The sequence below is a fragment of the Oncorhynchus mykiss genome, chromosome 4, assembly GCF_057628025.1.
Source record: "Oncorhynchus mykiss isolate SJ-2025 chromosome 4, ASM5762802v1, whole genome shotgun sequence".
NCBI lineage: Eukaryota > Metazoa > Chordata > Actinopteri > Salmoniformes > Salmonidae > Oncorhynchus > Oncorhynchus mykiss.
This window is the reverse complement of record NC_143025.1, coordinates 41187788-41206561: the sequence shown is the minus strand read 5'-3', so window position 1 is coordinate 41206561 and position 18774 is coordinate 41187788. Positions and strand designations below refer to the sequence as shown.

Below are 18774 nucleotides of genomic sequence, written 5' to 3'. Positions count from 1 at the left end.
CAGAGAATCATTTGACTATTAGATGTTCATTGTTCAACGTTTCACAATATTAAAATGAGAGTTCAGTTCACGTAACAGGGCTGATCTTAAAATGAGGGACAGACATAAACGAATCACTAACCACGTGAAATAAATAATCATCTTCAGACATGACTTTGTCAAAGCAACAAAACAACTAGGGCTGTACAATGATAGTGAAAACACTGAGTATATTAGGGGGTTAGTGGGTTAAAATCTTCCTAGATGTCACAGAGGGACATGTCAAAATGCTGAATTTAGGCACTTTAGCAAATGCTTATTCACATGGAAAATCTGATTTATTGAATGTGTGGTCTGTATTAAAGGGCACTTCATTTCATATAACAGGCTTTTAGAATGCAATATTGGCGCATCATTTCTACTTAACATATCAAAGGGACGCAAAAGGCACTTATTTCGTGGAATGATCCAGTATGAGTTAAGTTCTGCCCATTTGACATTGGTTGCAATGCTTTTGTCAAGTTTTTGTTATATGCACATGAAAGACATGGAGTCACTAAATTGCCGATAATGTATCATGTTTGCACCCATTTTATTTTCTACATTTGAATGCATGTTAGTGCTTTTGTTGTGTTTTTGTGCCAAATATAATACAAATTATTTTGTATGGGGAGGTTTTCCAATGCAAGATTTTGTATGCCTATTACAAGACTTGGAGGCATGAGTTGTTGGTTGCCTGGATTAGTTAGAGTCTTTTTTGGCCTCCCAGGAGACAGATTGTCATGCCAGTTAATGTGTTCTGTTGTGTTCTGTTTTTAAAGGTTAGGCTTGTACGCTGCCTGTTCTGCAGTCTTAATGATACTGACATGAGTGCATGTGATGCCAATGAACAGTCGCCATTTTGCTGCAATATGATTTGGGCAGTTTTTATATTTGCCTTACATTTGAATTTAAAATATTTTTCTCACAAATACATTACAAATACATGTTGGAATATGTTTGACAAAACATTTTCAAATATTTTTTTTTTATATATTTACCAAAAATATTGACTAATACATGTGAAAATATATTCTAAAATACATTCTCCAGAATTTTCCTTCCAATTTTTTTAGGAAATATACTGAATGCATTTAACATACACTAAGTAAACCAAACATTAGGAACACCTGCCTAATATTGCATTGCACCCCACTCTTTTACCATAAGAAATGTCTCAGTTCATCGGGGGTGTCAAAAGTGTCATGACTGTCCTGTGAGGATCCAAATAGGTCAGATCAGCTTGGCAATGGATGACAGTAACCAGACCCTCTCTCACCCACAGAAGGGGGAGGAGGGAGCTGGTGGGGGGTTGACACCGCACGCCCTGTTGTAAATGAAAGGAGAGGAGATTCAGGGTCACAAATGAATGTGCTTTGTCTCCACATACTTTTTCCAGACGAAACTCTAACACGTTCTAAAGCGAATTCTGGAACAATATTTCTAATGTAGAATGTTGGGAATGGTCAGAGACGATCTAAAGAATAATGATGTGATTTCAGTTGTTATTTTGTGACGTCAATAAAATTGTTATAAAGGAAATACTGTAACTTGAAAAGTATACCCACTACATGTACAAAATCTCCATCCTCTACGTTGTGCATGAAATATGAAAAATGATTAAAGTAGTTTTGTTAAAATAAGGAACTATCAGAGATAATTTGTTTTTTCTATAAACTTTGCACGGTAAGTAGCCACACCCCGAGTGAGGTCAGAGAGCGTGTCAACCTGACAGAACCGTCCCTTTCGACCAGAGTGTATAAAAGGATTGGTAAAAAACATTTAGACCAGAGAGGCGTGTAGCTGCAGCTCACGCCCAAAGTGGTTTGAACTCTGAAATCTAAACACGAGGTAGAGGCGATAGCGACACCTCCCGGACAATAACTGGTACGGCCGATTAGTATCTAGAAAAGGGAATTTAAGTGGGAAGATTCTCCTATTTTTAAGAGAGCGTGAGCGTCCTCGTCTCCTGTCTGACGGGTCGTTTGGAATGGCCCAGACTCGGCGAGGGATCACTACCCCGAGTTCACCCGCCGGTTCCGGGCTGTGTTCGACCACCCACCTTAGTGCCGAGCGGCGGGTGAACAGCTGTTCCACCTGCGACAGGAGACGAGGAGCGCACAGGACTTTGCACTGGAGTTCTGGACCTTGGTCCCAGGGGCGGGGTGGAACGACAGGGCCTTGATGGACCACTATCGTTGTAGCCTCTGGGAGGACGTCCGCAGGGAGCTAGCGTGTCGGGACACCACCCTCTCCCTCGATGAACTAATCGACATGTCCATTCGACTGGACAACCTGCTGGCTGCCCGCGGGCGTCCAGAATGGGCCCTGTCAATTACACCTCCAGGCCCTCCTGATTCCACCTCCAGGCCCTCCCATCTCCATGGAGTTAGGGGGGGGGTGCATCGATGGGGACCGGAGGAGGAGGTTCCTCCTGCACCGGGTGTGGTCGGAGAGGACACACTGCCAATTGGTGCTGGAGGAGCTCGTCTGGGAGTCGGGACGGCAAGCAGAGCACTCCTCATTCATCCCAGGTGAGTCAGCACCAGACCCCTGGTGCCGATAGACCTACCTTTCCCCGTGCACATCTTAGATAGCCCATCACGAGGGTCAGGGCTGCACAGAGAGGCCACGGTTCCATTGGACATGGTAACGCAGGAGAATCATAAGGAGCGGAATAGTCTCTTCCTTATTGATTCAGCTGCGTTTCCAGTGGTGCTGGGGATTTCCTGGCTGGCTCATCACAATCCGATGATTTCATGGAGACAGGGGGCTCTTCGGGGTTGGGTAGAGGAGTGTTCGGGCAGGTGCATAAGAGTTTCCATCGGTGCGACAACGGTGGAGAGTCCAGACCCGGTCTCCACTGTGCGCATTCCCTCTGAATATGGCGATTTGGCTATCGCCTTCTGTAAGAAGAAGACAACCCAATTACCACCCCATCGACGAGGGGACTGCACGATAAACCTCCTGGAGAGCGCTGCACTTCCAAGGAGTCACGTGTAGCCGTTGTCTCAGGAGGAGACAGTGGCTATGGAGACATACGTCACTGAATCTCTGGGACAGGGGTACATTCGGCCCTCCACGTCACCCCTCTCCTCAAGCTTCTTTTTTTGTGAAGAAGAAGGAGGGAGGTCTGCGTCCGTGCATTAATTATAGAGGTCTAAGTTCAATCATAGTGGGGTTTAGTTACCCGCTACCTCTCATCGCCACGGCGGTGGAATCATTTCACGGGGTGCGTTTCTTCACAAAACTGGACCTTAGGAGTGCGTATAACCTGGTGCGTATCCGGGGGGGGATGAGTGGAAGACCGCATTTAGTACCATATCGGGCCATTATGAGTACCTCGTCATGCCGTATGGGTTGAAGAATGCTCCAGCCGTTTTCCAATCTTTCGTAGATGAGATTCTCAGAGACCTGCACGGGCAGGGAGTGGTAGTGAACATCGATGACATACTGATCTATTCTGCCACACCGCGCATGTGTCTCTGGAGCGTAAGGTACTTGGGCGACTGCTGGAGCATGACCTGTACTTCATGGTTGAGAAATGTGTGTTCTCCAAACAAGCCGTTTCCTTCCTGAGTTATCGCAATTCCACCTCTGGGGTGGTGAAGGAGTGTGACCGAGTTACAGCCGTGCGTAATTGGCCGACTCCGACCACGGTAAAGGAGGTGCTGCGTTTTTTTAGGGTTTGCCAATTACTACTGGAGGTTTATCCGGGGTTTTGGTCAGGTGGCTGCTCCCATTACTTCAGCAGAGGCGGGCAGAGCTTTCAGTCGTCCCTCTTTGGCGTTCATAGTGGAGGTGGACGCGTCCGAGGCTAGGGTGGCAGCCGTGCTATAACAGCCTTCGGGCACGCCACCAAAGCGCCGCCCTTGCGCTTTTTTTTCTGAAGAAGCTTAAATATGACGTGGGGGACCGGGAGTTGTTAGCTGTAGTCAAGGCTCTGAAGGTACTGGTGGCCCACGTTGGCTAAGGACGTGAGGTTTTATGTCTCCTCCTGCTCGGTGTACGCTCAGAGCAAGGCTCCTCGACACCTGCCTAGAGGGAATTTACAGCCCCTCCCCGTTCCACAACGGCCGTGGTCGCACTTGTCGGGTGGACTTTCTCACTGACCTCCCCCATCTTAGGGAAGTACTACGATCCTGGTCGTTGTGGATCGGTTTTCGAAATCCTGCCGTCTCATCCCGTTGCCCGGTCTCCCTACGGCCCCGCAGACTGCGGAGGCTCTGTTTACCCATGTCTTCCGGCACTACGGGGTGCCTGAGGACATTGTTTCTGATCGGGGTCCCCAGTTCACGTCCAGAGTTTAGAGGGCGTTCATGGAACAGCTGGGGGTCTCTGTCAGCCTGACCTCGGGTTTCCACCCCGAGAGTAATGGGCTGGGGGAGAGAGTAAACCAGGATGTGGGTAGGTTTCTGCGGTCGTATTGCCGGGACCGGGCTGGTAAGTGGGCGAGGTACGTCCCATGGGCGGAGCTCGCTCAGAACTCCCTTCAGCACTCCTCTACTAACATGTCTCCCTTCCAGTGCGTGTTGGGCTATCAGCCGGTCCCGGCGCCATGGCATCAGAGCCAGACCGAGGCTCCTGCAGTGGAGGAATCGGTGCAGCGCTCGAAGGATACCTGGAGAGCCGTCCAGGAATCTTTAAGACAGGCTAGTGGACGGCAGAAGAAGAGCGCTGACCAGCACCGCAGTGAGGCCCCCGTGTTTGCACCGGGGGACCGGGTCTGGCTCTCGACCCGAAACCTGCCCCTCCGCCTGCCCTGCCGGAAGCTGGGGCCGCAGTGTGTAGGGCCATTTAAAGTCCTGAGGAGGATAAATGAGGTGTAGGTTACAGCTTCCTACTTATTATCGTATTAACCCCTCGTTTCATGTGTCTCTCCTCAGGCCGGTGGGGGCTGGTCCCCTGCAAGAAGGTGAGGTGCCTGAGGTCCCTCCGCCCCCTCTGTACATCGAGGGTTCCCCGGCGTACACAGTACGTGCTATTCTGGACTCGAGACGCCGGGTGAGGTGCCTACAGTACCTCGTAGACTGGGAGGGGTACGGTCCAGAGGAGAGGTGCTGGGTACTGGTGGGGGACATTTTGGACCCTTCACTTCTGAGGGACTTCCACTGCCTCCACCCGGATCCTCCGGCGCCTCGCCCTCCGGGTCGCCCTCGAGGCCGGTTGCGGCGTGCTGCGGGAGCCGCGCGTCAGGGGGGGCGGTACTGTCACGACTTCCGCCGAAGGTGGCTCCCCTGCCTGTTCGGGCGGTGCTCGGCGGTCGTCGTCGCCGGTCTACTAGCCGCCACCGCTCCCTTTTCCCTTTTCTGTTGGTTTAGTCTTATTAGTTGCACCTGTTTCTTTTGTGTTTCTTGATTTCTGGTCTATTTAAGCCTGTTAAGCCCGCTTAGGTTTGTGTGGGATTATTTTGTGTTCGCTGTCGGTTGTGGATGTATTTTTGTTCTCCGGATCGTTTTGCCCTGTGTGTTTGGGCTGGTCAGTGTTTCTACGCCCTGTGTTTGGCGTGACCGTTTTGTGCCGGAGAAATAAATCATCTGTTATTTAACCCTCTGCTATCTGCGCCTGACTCCTGCCTTCCGCTCCTAGTAACTCGTGACAGATAGGAGAAAACTGAGGATGGATCAACAACATTGTAGTTACTTTATAATACCAACCTAATTGACAGAGCGAAAAGAATGTACAGAATAAAAATGTTCTAACACATGCATCCGGTTTGCAACAAGGCAATAAAGTAATACTGCAAAAAATATGGCAAAGTGTTATGTTTGTGGCAAATCCAATACAACATATTACTGAGTATCACTCTCCATATTTTCAAGCATAGTGGTGGCTGCATCATGATATGGAAATGCTTGTGATTAAGGCCTGGGAAGTTTTTCAGGGTAAACATTTTACTGAATGGAGCGAAGCACAGGCAAAATCTTCGAGGAAAACCTGGTTCAGTCTGCTTTCCACCAGACACTGGTGGAAAATAAATAACCTAAAACACAAGGCCTAAATAACCTAAAACACAAGGCCTAAATAACCTAAAACACAAGGCCAAATCTACACTGGAGTTGCTTACCAAGACGACAGTGAATGAGTGACCGAGTTAGAGTTTTGAGTTAAATCTGCTTGAAAATATATGGCAAAACCTGAAAATGGTTTTCTAGCAATGATCAACAAACAATTTGACAGAGCTTAAAGAATTTTGAAAAATACAATGGGCAAATGTTGCACAATTCAGGTGTGGAAAGCTCTTAGAAACCTACCCAGAAAGACAAAGCAGTAATTGCTGTCAAAGGTGACTCAGGGGTTGAATACTTGTCTAATCAAGATATACAAGTGTTTCATTTTTCATGAATACAAATGTTAGAGTGTTTTGTGTAGATTGTTGACCCACCCCCCAAAAAAAATCATAATTAAATTAAATCAATTTGAATCCTACTTTGTAACACAAACAAAATATGGAAAAAGTCATTGGGTTTGAATACTTTCTGAAGCCACTGTACTGCTGGCATTCTGAGGATGCAGAGACACCCCTCACTCTTGTCTTTATCCTGGGGTAACATTACCATCTGCTGGTGCAAACTAGTTTTACACACACACACAAACTACACACTTGCGCACGCATGCACGCGCACACACACTAGTGGGTGCCACATGGCATTTTATTTCCTCTGTGATGTCCCTGGGGTGAGTGGTCTGTCTGACAGAGTGAAATTGGCTCAGTGAAGGTATTTGACAGGTAGACAGCTGCCTGTGAGGTCAGTATAAAACAATGCATTCGGAAAGTATTCAGACCCCTTGACTTTTTCCACATTTTGTTACATTACAGCCTTATTCTAAAATTGATTAAATTGTCCCCCCCTCATCAATCTACACACAATACCCCATAATGACAAAGCAAAAACAGTTTTTTTGACATTTACTCTAAATACTCAGTGTTTTGTTGAAGCACCATTAGCAGAGTTTACAGCCTCGAGTCTTCTTGGGTATGACGCTACAAGCTTGGCACACCTGTATTTGAAGAGTTTCTCCCATTCTTCTCTGCTGATCCGCTCAAGCTCTGTCAGGTTTAATGTGGAGCATGGCTGCACAGCTATTTTCAGGTCTCTCCAGAGATGTTAGATCGGGTTCAAGTCTGGGCTCTGGCTCAAGGACATTCAAGGACTTGTCCCGAAGCCACTTCTGCGCTGTCTTGACTATGTGCTTAGGGTCGTTGTCCTGTTTGAAGGTGAACCTTCGCCCCAGTCTGAGGTCCTGAGCGCTCTGGAGCAGGTTTTCATCAGGGATCTCACTGCACATTGCTCCGTTCAACTTCCCTCGATCCTGACTCGTCTCCCAGTCCCTGTGGCTAAAAGACAACCCCAAATCATGGGTGCTGCCACCACCATGCTTCACAGTAGGGATGGTGCCAGGTTTCCTCCAGACGTGACGCTTGGCATTCAGGCCAAAGATTTCAATCTTAGTTTAATCAGACCAGAAAATCTTGTTTCTCATGGTCTGAGAGTTTTTATGTGCCTTTTGGAAAACTCCAAGCGGGCTGTCACGTGCCTTTTACCGAGGAGTGGCTTCCGTCTGGCCACTCTACCATAATGGCCTGTTTGGTGGAGTGCTGCAGAGACGCTTGTCCTTCTGGAAGGTTTTCCCATCTCCACAAAGAAACTCTTGAGCTCTAGCAGAGTGACCATTGGGTTCTTGGTCACCTCCCTGACCATGGCCCTTCTCCTCCGATTGCTCAGTTTGGCCGTGAACTCAGCTCTAGGAAGAGTCTTGGTGATTCCATTCTTCTTCCATTTAAGATTGATGGAGGCCACTGTGTTCTTGGGGATCTTCAATGCCGCAGACACTTTTTTACTACCCTTTCCCAGATCTGTGCCTCGACACAATCCTGTCTCGGCGCTCTACGGACAATTCCTTCAACCTCATGGCTTGGTTTTTGCTCTGACATGCACTGTCAACCTTATATAGACAGGTGTGTGCCTTTTCAAATCATGTCCAATCAATTGAATTTACCACAGGTGGACTCCAATAAAGTTGTAGAAACATCTCAAGGATAATCAATGGAAACAGGATGCACCTGATCTCAATTTCGAGTGTCATAGCAAAGGGTCTGAATACTTATGTAAATAAGTTTTTATTTGATTTTTTAACATATGTTTTTGGTTTGTCAGTATGGGCTATTGTGTGTAGATTGGCGAGGGAAAAAAAGGTGTTTAATCAATTTTTTAATAACGCAGTAGCGTAACAAAATGTGGGAAAAAAATCAAGGGGTCTGAATACTTTCCGAAGGCACTGTAGATGGTCAGAAGGGGAAAGAAGGGGGAAAAATAAGTGTGCGCCTATTCAGACATCCTTCAGAGGCTAATGCACCTTAGATGCTAATATCCATTGGATCATCACATTATATACTTCTACCCAATAGTTTCATTTTTATTTAGAAGCAATTCTCTGATTTGCAAATGGTTAACATTCAGGCCAATTTGATAGTAGGAATATTACAGGCAGGTACAGCTGTTTACATCTGATTGTGATAAAGTATTACAACAGTCAGTCCTATTGACACAGTACAGTACACAGCCTTGTCCAATAAGAGACGAGCATGAACCACCCAACCAATTAACAGTCACATTGCTTTTTAGAGTAGACCAATCAGCTTATATATACCATCCAGAAGAACCAATACATTCACATATTAAATTCCAACATGTTCATTGGACTATTGGCCCATGCATATACTGTATATTGTAAAAATATAGCATTTTGAATAAATACTAAACATAGCAAATGTCAGACAATACCAGATATATTTTTCACAATACTGTATCTTCAGGTATTTAGCCATATACTTCTTGAACCAGTAGAGGTCAGTCTTCAGCTCCTAAGCCTGGTTTCTGATGAACAGGCGAGAAAGACAGCACCACTCCACCTTGTGAGTACAGTCCCTTTTCCTTTAGGATTGGGTTCTTAAAAGACCGGGTATGAAAAATCACATTGCGCCACACACCTCTTCATTTTCTGATAGGCAAGCTAGGATATTCTCATCATGCCATTACTTCACACCAGTGTCCTACACTAAGCCGTCGTTCAATACAGAGAAGAGGTGGGTGTGGAAGAGAGAGGCGCAATCAACCTAAAAAAACAACCGTTCCACTTTTCTAGCAGTGAAAGCAGCCTGTGTGTGTCCGTACGGGACAAGGGGTTGTAACATTTACTGACTGAAACGTTACAGAAAATGTTACAACCACAATTACATTATGGCCAGTGATGGATAATAGTCTACTGCAAGGCTTCCTGTGCTCGGTGGTGTGATGTTGTACCATAGTATGAATGACACTGTATCTGGAATGTAAAATTGCCTGACATCCTTTGTGCATTTTGTAGCAATTTGTGTGCATACATCATTTAATTTGTAGTCTAAAAGCAGGCAGACAGAGGAAGGGATGCATTACAGTGGAGTGAGCGAGAGTGTGTGTGTGCGTGAGGTGTGTGAGCGACAAAGAGAGAGAGATAGAGCGGGAAAGTAAATTGTTCAGTCGAGTATACAGTTGCTGCAACATACTGCAGTGTAGTAGCCTGTGTAGCTTCTGCGAGGGTTGTTATATTGCTGCGTGCTGCATCCTACTGTACAACCTTCATATTGGAAGACGTCTGAGTGAGTCAGTCGTCAGGCCGTACTGACGAAAACCAAGCTTGGGTATGTACAGCGTGTGTCAAACAGAGTAAAACAAATTCCATTGCAAAATAAATATACTGTGTGTATTTTATAAAACGCTATAATAACACAACAACTTTATGAGTTAAATAAATGGCTCATATCCAAATATAAAAGAATAGTGATGTCATTAATAAACACGTTTCCATCCAGTTTTCATGTGAGTAAAGTCAGACCTTATAAAAAAAAATCACAACAGCTGTGATGCAAACAGGACATTTCGTAACACTTTTATGAATGCCAACAGAGAATTTGTTCGTTAGACATGTTGGGATATTTTTGTGTCGGTAAAATTTATTTTGCGTGAAATGCCGCTGGAAACACCTTTATGCGCAAATAGTGATATAACTCGGGGAACCGTACAGTTTATTAGGCTACATAAGTCAATTATGATGAACTTCACAGGGTGTTGAAAGTGCGCGCTGTGAACTTGATGTTCTGTTGAAAGTGCGCGCTGTGAACTTGATGTTCTGTTGAAAGTGCGCGCTGTGAACTTGATGTTCTGTTCGAATAAATATCGAGGGTCTTATTCTGGTGTCATGATGATCGATGCTTGACTGCCATTTGACAAATGCAAATATTCTTATCCATAATATTCTCACTGTGTAGATTAGCCTACCCGCAGTGTATCTGCGAGCTGTTGGCAAAACCAGAGTAGGTATATTTGATATTTAACGGCAACAGTTTTTGTGTCAAAACTAGTGTAAAATGCGATGAAAACACATTGATTTAGGTCAATGAACGTTTGAACATCTTGAAGAACAATCTGGCTTTAATGGCCATGTACTCTTATAATCTCCAACTGGCACAGCCAGAAGAAGACTGGCCAGCCTTCAGGGACTGGTACTCTATATTTTCTTCTAGGTTCCGGTCTTTCTAGGGAGTTTTTCCCTTATGCATCTGCATCGCATCCTGTTTGGGGTTTTAGGCTGGGTTTCTGTATAACACTTTGTGACATCTGATGGAGAAAGGTATTTATAAATACATTTGATTGATTGCTTAATTGATTGATTGAACTTTTGGCTCCCAACTGGCGCAGCGCACTGCATCTCTGTGCAAGAGGAGTCACTACAGTCCCTGGTTCAAATCCAGGCTGTATCACATCTGGTTGTGATTCGGTGGTGCACAATTGGCCCAGGTTTGGCTGGGGGTAGGCTGTCATTGTTAATAAGAATTTGTTCTTAACTGACTAGCTGAGTTAAATAAAGGTTAAACATTTATTCTTTTAAAACACACAACAACAAAAAACGATGGAATTTATGCGAAAATTAAAATGTTCAAACGTTTTAAAATGTTCCTGCAACAAGTCAGTTTGCTTGAAACACACCGCCGGAGGGAAAATGTGCATATTTTCATTATGCAGATTTTAAAATATTCTGTTGCCGTTTGGATGGAAACTTACAGATACAGGTATAAAAAGGAAAAACATAGTGTTAATAATAAAATGACCGATTGTTAAGGTAGATCATGTGTTTAAGATGATTTTGGCCTGAATAGCTTGTTTTATATTATAAAGCAGCAAACCATCATCCTTCTGTTGTCCTTCTGCCCTCTTCCTGGATCACCTGTCAATCACCACTGTTGCCACTGCTACTGGGTTTTTGAGCGTCACATTGGCTGGCTGCCAAACAGTTGACACATTATTCCCACTCCCTAAATGGGGCTCCGGTCCAATAGGCCTATCTGTGAGCTGAGCTCTGGTCCGTGGGGCTCCGGTCCAATAGGCCTATCTGTGAGCTGAGCTCTGGTCGGTGGGGCTCCGGTCCAATAGGCCTATCTGTGAGCTGAGCTCTGGTCGGTGGGGAGATATAGGCAGTGGTGGTGAATACAGCCTTTGTCTGTCCTCCAGACAGTCTGGAAAAGAGTATGGTCCATGACAGTGGAGGCTGGTGGGAGGAGCTATAGGAGGACGGGCTCATTGTAATGGCTGCATTTGAATGAATGGAATGGAGTCAAACATGTGGTTTCTATATGATTGATCAGTTTGACACCGTTCCATTTATTCCACTCCAGCCATTACAATGGGCCCGTCCTCCTATAGCTCCTCCCACCAGCCTCCTCTGGTCCAGGGAAAGGGGTTCGGGGTATAGTGGGTCCAGGGTGGGGGTGGGTCCGGGGCTGGGTAGGGTAGGGGTTAGAGAGGGGCTACTGGAGGGGGCTCAGAGGAGAGAGGCTGTGGTGGTGGTGATGATGGTGGCAGAGGTGGTGGTAGAGGGGTTGGAGGCCTGGGTGGTGGTGGAATCTGAGTGGCTCTTGAGTAGGTCAACTATCTCAGCGTGGGAGGACGCTACCGCCACCGACAGAGCCCTCTGACCATCCTAGAGAGAGCGAGCGAGAGAGAGAGAGAGAGGCAAAGGCGGAGAGAGAGAGAGAGAGAGAGAGAGAGAGAGAGAGAGAGAGAGAGAGAGAATGTTGATTCACTTTTAGAGAAAACAAAAACAGTGTGGGTCAATCATGTTTGAACAGTGAACACTGTCCTCTCCACTAGCCAGAGAATATGTGCTTTAGACCCCTCCCTCGCTCCCTCCCCTTCCCACAGTAGAACCAACAGGAGAAACAGGAGACCTGGGGAATGAGCGTACAGGCAAAACCTACACCCCAAAAAAGGTTATCGGCACAATGGGCCAGTGGTGCAATGGATAATATGTCGGAATAGGAAGATTCTCGGTTCGATTCCTGGCTGGCTTGTGGGACGAGAGTGAGAGCAGGATAATACCATGTCAGGACCATGGGAAAGGAAGAGATAGAGAGAGTGATATTTGCAGCCTGTCTGCCACAGCACCACACCCACACAGCAATGTCTGAGGTTCCAAGGTCTACTTTGCCCTGGAGGCCTCGCACAAGGTCTGATTCCAGCCATAGCCGCCACGCAATTCACATACAGACACCTCTACACATCCTGTACAGTGTAATACCTTCTAGGAGGGATTAGTGTGTCAAACCCAGAGAGACATCACTACAAACCAGTCATTAACCTAGAAGCTGGATGCCCATGCTGCTATCACTCGGTGGAGGTAAAATAGGATAGTGTGTTTCTGGTCAATTCCCCGCAGCTCAAAGGTTAGGGGATTTGACATCCTCTGCGGGTCTCTGTACTCGTTCAATTAAATGAACATGATGCACTTCACAGTTTTAGCCATGTGGTGGCACTGTTGTGTTGTTTTGAAATATTGGGAAGTCCAAAAGTAACTGTACTCTATGTATCACAGGGGGCTGCTGAGGGGAGAACAGCTCATAATACGGAACAGATGCAAATGGAAACCACGTGTTTGATATATTCAATTCCATTGAATCTGCTCCAGACATTACCATGAGTCCATTCTCCCCAATTAAGGTGCCACCAATCTCCTGTGGTATGTATGTGTTCATGTTTGTGTGTATGCCCTGATGTGTGTATGTGTACAGCATGTGTGTGCGTGCGTTCCTACCTTGTCTGTGAGGCTGGTGTCACAGTGGCCAGACTCCAGTAGCACCCGAGCGATCTCGGTGTGACCGTGCTCACACGCGCACATGAGTGCGGTCGAACCGTCTTTGTCCTGAATGTTGAGGTCAGCTTGGCAGCTCAGCAGCAACCGCACCATGGCTGTACGACCATGGCTGACCGATAGCATCAGAGCCGTCTGCCCTGCCTTAGAGACCAGGAGAGAGAGAAGTAAGAGAAAAGAAAAGAGCACAGGAAGGAAACGATACAGTATATGTTTGTGGTAGGAAGAATGAGTGTGAGGAAGAGAGTCCGGTACACTGGTCCTGAGTGACTGGGTGAGTAGGTTTGTATTGAGTATAGGTATTTTTTGTTAAATATATATACTTTTTGGGGGCACACAAGAAAATACAAAACAAAATGATGAAGGTTTAAAAGGTGAACAACAACTAACTTGTGCAGGAGAGGTAAAAATAAAAGGACTTGTAGGTAGGTGACTGTGCAGGTGTTTCAATGTCTATAGAATGGCTTGTACAGGAGATAGCTGAGTGAATATACAGTCTGTGACTGCCTGAGTGCAGGTGAGTGTGACTATACAGTGGCTCAGTGTTAATGCGTGTCTGTGAGTGTACAATATGTGTGTGTGTGTGTGTGGGGGGGGGGGGGGGGGTTGAGAGAGTGTGTACATGTTTTGTGTACCTGGCTAGCGCGGGCATTGACATCTCCCTGTCTCAGTAGCTGCAAAGCCACCTCCATGTCCTCTGATCCATCAGCAGCTGTTAGGGAGGCCAGCATCACGGCTGTGTAGCCCGCCTTGTTCAGGATGTCCACCTCACACAGACCTAACACACACACACACACACACACACACACATTCAGTACACAAAACCAAAAGCATGCGTACATGAACACACACACAGACACAAACACAGACATACGTACGCGTGCTCAAGTGTGCACGCGCATACAAACTCACACACAGACCATTTTAAGTCAATAGCTAAGGGCTCGATGAGGGAAAAGGGGGTATGGAGGGGAAAAAAAGGTGCACTAGAGAGACTGAGAAGGGGTGAGACAGAATTGAATTGATAGATGAGAGTGAGGGTGTTGGAGAGAGGTGTATGATTGTCCCGTACCGGTGTCCAGCAGCAGTTTGACCACAGGGAAGTTGGAGTGGGACACGCTGTAGTGGAGCGCTGTGTTGCCGTTGCCGTCGGCCAGGTTCACGATGTAACGCAGGAGGGTCGGCGTGGCGATGCCCACCTCTCTCAGGTAGAGGGTGACGGTGTCAGCCAGAGAGTCCTTCTGACTGGACACACGGAACCACTCCTGATACAACACCATCAGGACATGTCTCTGACAGAGGGAGAGAACACACACACACTATGACACACACACTCTCCTGGTACAACACCATCAGGACATGTCTCTGACAGAGGGAGAGAACATACACACACACACACACACACACACACACACAGTGTTGTACTGGGATGTGAACATGAAGCTAGGGTTAGGGTTGTGGTTGAGGCTAGGGTTAGGGTTGTACTGGGATGTGGACATGAAGCTAGGGTTAGGGTTATGGGTGGGTTTAGGGTTTAGCCAAGGTGTGGAATTCAAGGTAGGGTTAGGGTTCACGTTTGATAGCACTTGTACTTGTACCCAGTTTTTATTGAAAGCGGTACAAAAATTAGGTACATAGGACTACATTGGACTATTTTCTACATTGTGGAATAATAGAGAAGACATCAAAACTATGAAATAACACATATGGAATCATGTAGTAACCCAAAAGTGTCAAATCAAAATATATTTTAGATTCTTCAAAGTAGCCTTGATGACAGTTTTGCACACTCTTGGCGTCCTCTCAACCAGCTTCATGAGGAATGCTTTTCCAACAGTCTTGAAGGAGTTCCCACATATGTATGCTGAGCACTTGTTGGCTGCTTTTCCTTCACTCTGCGGTCCAGCTCATCCCAAACCATCTCAATTGGGTTGAATACGGGAGATTGTAGAGGCCAGGTCATCTGATGCAGCAGTCCATCACTCTCCTTCTTGGTCAAATAGCCCTTACAAAGCCTGGAGGTGTGTTTTGGGTCATTGTCCTGTTGAAAAACAAATGACAGTCCCACTAGGCGCAATCCAGATTAGATGGCGTATCGCTGCAGAATGCTGTGGTAGCTATTCTGGTTAAGTGTGCCTTGAATTCTAATTAAATCACTGACAGTATCACCAGCAAAGCACCCCCACACCATAACACCTCCTCCATGCTTCATGGTGGGAACCACACATGCGGAGATCATCCGTTCACCTACTCTGCGGCTCACAAAGACACGGCGGTTGGAATAAAAAATCTCAAATTTGGACTCATCAGACCAGAGGACAGATTTCCACCGGTCTAATGTCCATTACTCCTGTTTCTTGGCCCAAGCAAGTCTCTTCTTATTATTGGTGTCCTTTAGTAGTGGTTTCTTTGCAGCAATTCGCCCATGAAGGCCTGATTCACACAGTCTCCTCTAAACAGTTGATGTTGAGATGTGTCTGTTACTTGAACTCTGTGAAGCATTTATTTGGGCTGCAATCTGAGGTGCAGTTAACTCTAATGAACTTATCCTCTGCAGCAGAGGTAACTCTGGGTCTTCCTTTCCTGTGGCGGTCCTCATGAGAGCCAGTTTCAATCATAGCGCTTGATGGTTTTTGTGACTGCACTTGAAGAAACTTTTAAAGTTCTTGAAATGTTCCAGATTGACTGACCTTCATGTCTTAAAGTAATGATGGACTGTTGTTTCTCTTTGCTTATTTGAGCTGTTCTTGCCATAATATGGACTTGGTCTTTTACCAAATAGGGCCATCTTCTGTCTACCAATCCTACCTTGTCACAACACAATTTATTGGTTAAGAAAGAAAGAAATCCCACAAATTACTTTCAACAAGGCACACCTGTTTATTGAAATGTGTTTCAGGTGACTACCTCATGAAGCTGGTTGAGAGAATGCCAAGGGGGAGTGTGTAAAGTTGTCATCAAGGCAATGGGTGGCTACTTTGAAGAATCTCAAATATAAAATATATTTTGATTTGTTCAATTTGTTTAACATTTTTGTTGGTTACTACATGATTCCATATGTGTTACTTCATAGTTTTGATGTAGTAAATATAGTAACATAGTACAAATAAAGATACTCCCTTGAATGAGTAGGTGTGTCCAAACTTTTGACTGGTACTGTATGTGAAGAGGGTGTCGGCCTTAACCACGATTAACCTCAGGCACGACAGTGTGAAGGGAACCGTGCTTACCATTTCTTTATCGGGGGCCACCACCTCTGCCATACGACCCTCAATGTAGTCACACGCTTCCATGAAGCCCTTATCGATCGTCTCCCTGTGTGAACATGGCAGAACTTTAAGTTATCTTTCATAGCAATTCATATTGACAGACAGACATATGCGGTGGTGAAATGGTCTGGATTAGATTAGCATGAACCGGAGTAGGGAAATCGAGTCCCTCAAAACATGCCAGGCCTAATCATACAAAAAAAGCAGATACATAAATCCAACGGTAGCATAATGTAAAGCACATTACCTTATGAAACATGATCGCTTACATCGCTTGGACACTACGTTTACCGAGACTATAAATAAAGATAAAGATACACTTGTGTGACGATGACTCATCGAAAGCAATACACGCGCAACTGCACTTTTCTCTTCACTGTGGCACTTTATCCACTGTGGTAATATATAATCATGGCATGTCTGTTTTCTCATCACGCTGCTGCATGTAATGATGTCAACGACAACGTAGAGCCCACATGATGTCACGCCTGCTCCTTCCTGACTAACACGGACAGAACAATAGCGCAACCCCTGAGGGCTTTTCTGAGACAGAGCCCAAAGGTCAACATACGCAACACATCCTCCATGGAACTGAATCACACTTTAGTGTGTGTGTGTTTTGTGTGTATTTGTGTGTGTGCATACATGTGTGTATATGTCTGGTATGTCAGCAGCGGAAGGGGCCGGGCCCCATCAGTTGTGTGGACGGCTGATATATTAAAGCCTGACTCAGCACCTGTCTCATTGTGGCCTAATTGGGCCCTGCAGGCTCTATACTGTAGGTTCCAGGCTTTACTCAGCTGGACCTCACCTGAAGAAAGCCCTGGATCAAGGTTGTCCCTAATGAATGTAAGAGGTGTGCTGTGCCATCTTGTGGACTGGTTGCAGCACTATGTAAAAGATGGCAGGAAATGGCAGGAAATGGCAGTTGCAGGTGTTAAAAAATGTAAATATCTGGTATTACCACTCTCTGGGCTTTCCTTGGAAATCTGTCAATTTGTTGATTGAAAAGTTATTGTAAATATTGTAGGCAATTTATATGTTTTTTTGCTCCCTTATAATTATCCGTGTTTTCATTTTTTATCGGTTTTTGTGAGAGATTTCTTTTGTTTCCCAGCGCATCAATTGAAGGGTGTTGCTCTACTCTGTTGCGGCAAAACCGCGTGCGGTTCTCATTTCAGAAGTCATCCTCTGGATGATATTTAATGAAACAATGTGGGTAAAGAACCTTGGTCAACAACTGCCTGGTGGCTGGCCCACTGTGGGAGTCAAACAGCACATGTTCTGGTCACCAACGTCTCTATCTCACTACTTATATAATCATATATTTTTTGATAATCCATTTCCCCGCACATCCACACTCTCCTTCTATCTCCCTACACACCCTGATGCTGCAGCTGGCTGCTCCTCCAGGAGTGCCTGGCTGTTCTCTGGGTCCTGAGAGTCTTCATGGCCCTCTGTCTCCCCAGCCTGGGCCCCTGCTCCCTGGGCCTCGTCCTCTGTAGCTGTGGCCTCCCCCTGGCCCTGAGCTGCTCCAGCTCCCTCCTCCTTCTCCCGCTCCTCCTCAGGCTCAGAGCTGTCCACCTCCTCCTCCTCTACCTCCCCCTTCTCCTCCTCACTGGATTCCTCCTCACTTGAGGTAGTCTCATACCTGGACATTAACAACAGCACAAACAGCATCAGTGAGAGTACAGATGTTGGAAGAGCATTGAAATGATAAAATAAGTCCAACCCCATGTGGGCTGGCCATTGGCCTAACATAACATTTTTGTGTAACATCTTGGAATCACTAACATCTGTGAACAGTGAGAACATGGCTTGGTCAGGTGTAGATGGTTCATGGAAAGGTGCATATTTAGATGGTAGTTCATGAAAAGGAATGTGTGTTTGTAAGTTTTTGTCACTGTCAAGGAACTTCTATAGGGCCCTTGATCAGAAAGACTAAGGTCAGATAGGCTAAGGTCTGGCATAGAATAGTGTTCCTTCATGGATGTTTGTGGACCTTTTGTTCAGGGGCCACAGAATTCCAGAAGGAGAAGGGCAAATAGAGGCAGTGTAAGGAGAGGTCATGGGATCAGGGTCTGAAGGAGGGAGGTCTGTGCTATGTTCTCATGGCAATGTGTGTGTGTGTGTGTGGGTGTTCTTAAAGTTGGGTTGTGATGAGGGACAAGGAGGGTATGGATGGAGAAAACATCTGAACAGAGGTATACAGCATGCACTTCCTGGTATGGGTCAAAGGTTAGGGGCAACCATAACCAGGCTATTACATTTTTTATATGACACAGTGAACCCTTTAAAAAAT

General features: G+C 46.0%; 1 protein-coding gene across 8 annotated transcripts in view; it reads right to left on the bottom strand.

Moving 5' to 3' along the window:
* Positions 1–8412: 8412 nt before the first annotated feature.
* kank4 (KN motif and ankyrin repeat domains 4) overlaps positions 8413–18774 on the bottom strand; it is a 95976-nt gene continuing 85614 nt past the window's right edge. For 5 of the 8 annotated variants that reach the window (XM_090232032.1, XM_090232037.1, XM_090232035.1 and 2 more), the window contains 6 exons: positions 17857–18123; positions 16434–16518; positions 14276–14495; positions 13839–13981; positions 13147–13347; positions 8413–12036 (listed from right to left, as the gene is read on the bottom strand). In XM_090232032.1, the coding sequence (XP_090088158.1) occupies positions 11878–12036; positions 13147–13347; positions 13839–13981; positions 14276–14495; positions 16434–16518; positions 17857–18123 (1075 nt within the window). In that variant the 3' untranslated portion in view covers positions 8413–11877. Of the gene's footprint in view, positions 12037–13146; positions 13348–13838; positions 13982–14275; positions 14569–14776; positions 15245–16433; positions 16519–17856; positions 18124–18774 lie in introns of those variants that run through there. The other 3 variants (XM_090232038.1, XM_090232039.1, XR_016495269.1) reach the window with 2 other exon arrangements.